Source organism: Jaculus jaculus, chromosome 16 (assembly GCF_020740685.1).
Source record: "Jaculus jaculus isolate mJacJac1 chromosome 16, mJacJac1.mat.Y.cur, whole genome shotgun sequence".
Lineage (NCBI taxonomy): Eukaryota > Metazoa > Chordata > Mammalia > Rodentia > Dipodidae > Jaculus > Jaculus jaculus.
In genome coordinates, this window is record NC_059117.1 from 26,144,976 (window position 1) to 26,148,315 (window position 3,340).

Here is a 3,340-nt window from a genome sequence, read left to right on the forward strand (position 1 = left end):
CCACCGGGCGTGGTGGCGCACACCTTTAATTCCTGCACTCGAGAGGCAGAAGTGGTAGGGTCACCATGCGTTCAAGGCCACCCTGAGACTACAGGGTGAATTCCAGGTCAGCCTGAACTAAGAGTCTCCTAGCTCAAAAAAACCAAAACCAAAAACAGAATAAACAACAACAACAAAAATCTATCCAGTGTGTCAGTAACAGGGACATTTCTACCGGGTGTAGCTGGGCTCACGTGGGGGTAGGTTCACTCGCTTTACAAAAGGCAGTCCGGTTACCCCGTGAGCCCGCAGCTCGGGCTGCTCCAGGACAGCTCCCGAGGAACGCCCACGTCACCCCGTTACATAAGGGGGACCACGCCCGTCCGGTGTCCTCTTGGCATCCCCGCCCCTGCGTCACAGCCGCCGCCTAGAGGACGCCCTAGGGTGACAAGAGGCGAGGCGGGGCGGGGCGGTGCCTGCCTGTGCGCGGCCGCCGCCGGCCAGTCCCACTGCGCGCGCAGCCAGCGCCCGGCGCGGGCTGGAACGTGACCTTGTTTGGGCGTTGCTAGGAGACCGGCTGTGTGTGCGCGCGCCCCCTGCCGGCCGGCGCCGGAGCGGCGCGCGCGCGTGCGCGCGCGAGGGGGCGGGGCCGCGGCCGGCGAGCTCTCTGTAGCCGGCCCAGCACCGTTGCGGCGGTCTGGCGCGCGGCGCCCGTCCCGCTACCTCCATCCGGGCCTTGAGCTGAGTGCTGGGGGTGGAGCGGGGCGGGAGGGTGGAGGGGACAGCACTGGGCGCGCCTCCCCAGTAGCTGTTGACGAGTGTGGAGTCAGGACGAGGACGACGAGGAGGGGGAAGGACGGCGTGTCAGGTGAGCTGCGGCGAGGCGGGGCGGGGCGGGCGGCCACGCCCCGGACCAGGCTGTTTTGAGGGGGACCGGGGACGAGCTGACCCTGTGTCCCCGTGGGAGAGGACGCAGGGATCCGGCGGCGAGGCGCCCGCAGCGAGTACCTTGGCGGACAAAGGGTTAAGGCGCCGGCGGGGCTGCGGGCCCCGGATGTGAGCACCGCGCTGCAGGTGCGCGGGGCCCGGCGGGGACGGCCTGCACGGCCGGGCTCCCCCACCTTCCACAGCGCCCTGCTTTCCAACTTCAGGGCAACAGGTGGAGCCGCTGCGCCGCCCGAGAGAGCCCGGCTCGGCTAACCCCGGCGGCCGCGGTTCCCCCCACCCCGCCCCAACCCACCGGCCCATTTAGGGCGCCCGGGCGGGAGCGGCACCGCCGCCCTGACGCGGTAGCCAATGGGATTCGGGATCGTGGGCGGGCCGGGAGAGGTGGGCGTGGCCAGGGGCTGAGCCCGAGCGTAGTGGTGCCGGGTGCCCCCCCACCCCCAAGCCAGAGCCGCGCGGAGAGCCGGGCTGAGCGGACCTGGGGCGTGTTTTCCTCCCTGGGGAGAGGCGCCTGCCCATGCGGTCTGGTTTGGATCTGGACTCGGCTCGGAAGGTGAGAGCGCTGGTCCTGGGGGAGGGCTCTGTAATGGTGATCTTGGGTATGGCGTGGACCTGGCGGGGCTCAGATCCCCAAGGTAGGATTGCCTTTTAGGAGTGCCTGCCAAGAAAAGAGGCACTTCTGTGGTTCTGGTGATATACTGGACTGAGATACTGGGGACTGGCGCGCGGGGAGCGGTTGCCTTCAGAATGAGCTCTTCGGGTTTTGAGGATGGAGGAGAGTAAAGTACACATCGCCCGTAATTGAAGGGAAGCAAAACATCATCATCGTTGGCACTGGATTGTGTATGTTTCGTATAACATCTGGCGTGTTTACTTACAGCAAGTTTTCTTAAGTTCCTCTTGTTGCTTCATTTAACAGAAAAAGAGAGAGAGAGAGAGAGAGATTCCATTTTAATGTATTATTTCACAAGATTAACTTAATCATTTCGTCCCCAACAGTGCTGTGGCTGGATGGCCCAAGAGACATTCTAAATTCGGTTGAGAAGAACGCCTCTCAGTTTGCGACACAATTTGCAGCTGGAAATGGGGAATGGACTCTCAGACCAGACTTCCATCCTGTCCAGCCTGCCTTCATTTCAGTCCTTTCATATTGTTATCCTGGGTTTGGACTGTGCTGGCAAGACGACGGTCTTATACAGGCTGCAATTCAATGAATTTGTAAATACCGTGCCTACCAAAGGATTTAATACTGAGAAAATTAAGGTAACCTTGGGCAATTCCAAGACAGTTACTTTTCACTTCTGGGATGTAGGTGGTCAAGAGAAACTAAGGCCACTGTGGAAGTCTTATACCAGATGCACAGATGGCATTGTGTTTGTGGTGGACTCTGTGGATGTGGAAAGGATGGAAGAAGCAAAAACTGAACTTCATAAAATAACTAGGATATCAGAAAATCAAGGGGTCCCTGTGCTTATAGTTGCTAACAAACAAGACCTGCGGAACTCACTATCTCTGTCAGAAATTGAGAAATTGTTAGCAATGGGTGAACTGAGCTCATCAACTCCTTGGCATTTGCAGCCTACCTGTGCAATCATAGGAGATGGACTAAAGGAAGGACTCGAAAAACTACATGATATGATAATTAAAAGAAGAAAAATGTTGCGGCAACAGAAAAAGAAGAGATGAATAGCAGTAGCTTTTGTATTGGTGTGGAATAGGTTTTCTCTTGTCTGATTTTGACAAATGGAAGAGTGTCTACAGCCTGGTTTGCCTGTCTGCCTTCCTGGATGCTATTAAAGCTTTGTTTTGTTGAACAGTCAGATGCCCAACTCTTTTTGCCTTGTGGAAGATGAGTAAATGCGATGCTTCTTAAAGTGGTCTCTTCTCCCTAACCCACATTATCTTTTGGTACTACCAATTTGGGAAGCCAAGCAAGGATAGTAAATTGAGCAGAAAACAGTTTTGTGAAAATTTGACCTGAAGTTAGCGAAATAAAACTTTGAAGAGTGTGTGCCTAGTGTTTTGTACTTATATATTTTGGGGGAAGCCTTTGCAAAGAATTGCAAGTAAGGCTTTGTATGTTAAGATGAAATGTTAATGAATGGAAATGTTAAGGTAGATTGATATATATAAATATACGTATGGTTAAATTGATCAGATTGGGACAAGAAGGAAATGTTTGAATATTTAGGTTTTGGTCAAATGATTTTTGACATTTTCTGGAATCAATGCTGTCTCTTTTTTAAAATTTTTATTGGGAACTTTATAAACATACTGTAACTTGGTCATGTTCCATCAATAATGCTATCTTAGTTCTGGACAATGTTTAATTAAGTTGGTCTAACTTTAATAAAAATGAGATGTTAGGGTATATCAAGTGCATGGGTTAGTTTTCTTGACGCATGTTTTGGTGTGT

General features: G+C 53.6%; 1 protein-coding gene across 2 annotated transcripts; it reads left to right on the forward strand.

Annotated features, from left to right (window-relative positions):
* The first annotated feature begins 678 nt into the window (after positions 1–678).
* Arl4a (ADP ribosylation factor like GTPase 4A) lies at positions 679–2,933 on the forward strand. Of its 2 annotated transcripts, none has more exons than XM_045136206.1 (2): positions 679–847; positions 1,924–2,933. In XM_045136206.1, the coding sequence occupies exon 2, from the start codon at positions 2,008–2,010 to the stop codon at positions 2,608–2,610; it is 603 nt and encodes a 200-aa protein (XP_044992141.1). In that variant the 5' UTR covers positions 679–847; positions 1,924–2,007; the 3' UTR covers positions 2,611–2,933. The 2 variants fall into 2 exon arrangements, with proteins under 2 accessions (XP_044992141.1, XP_044992140.1); XM_045136205.1 differs by lacking the exon at positions 679–847 and adding an exon at positions 1,342–1,477.
* The last annotated feature ends 407 nt before the right edge of the window (positions 2,934–3,340 follow it).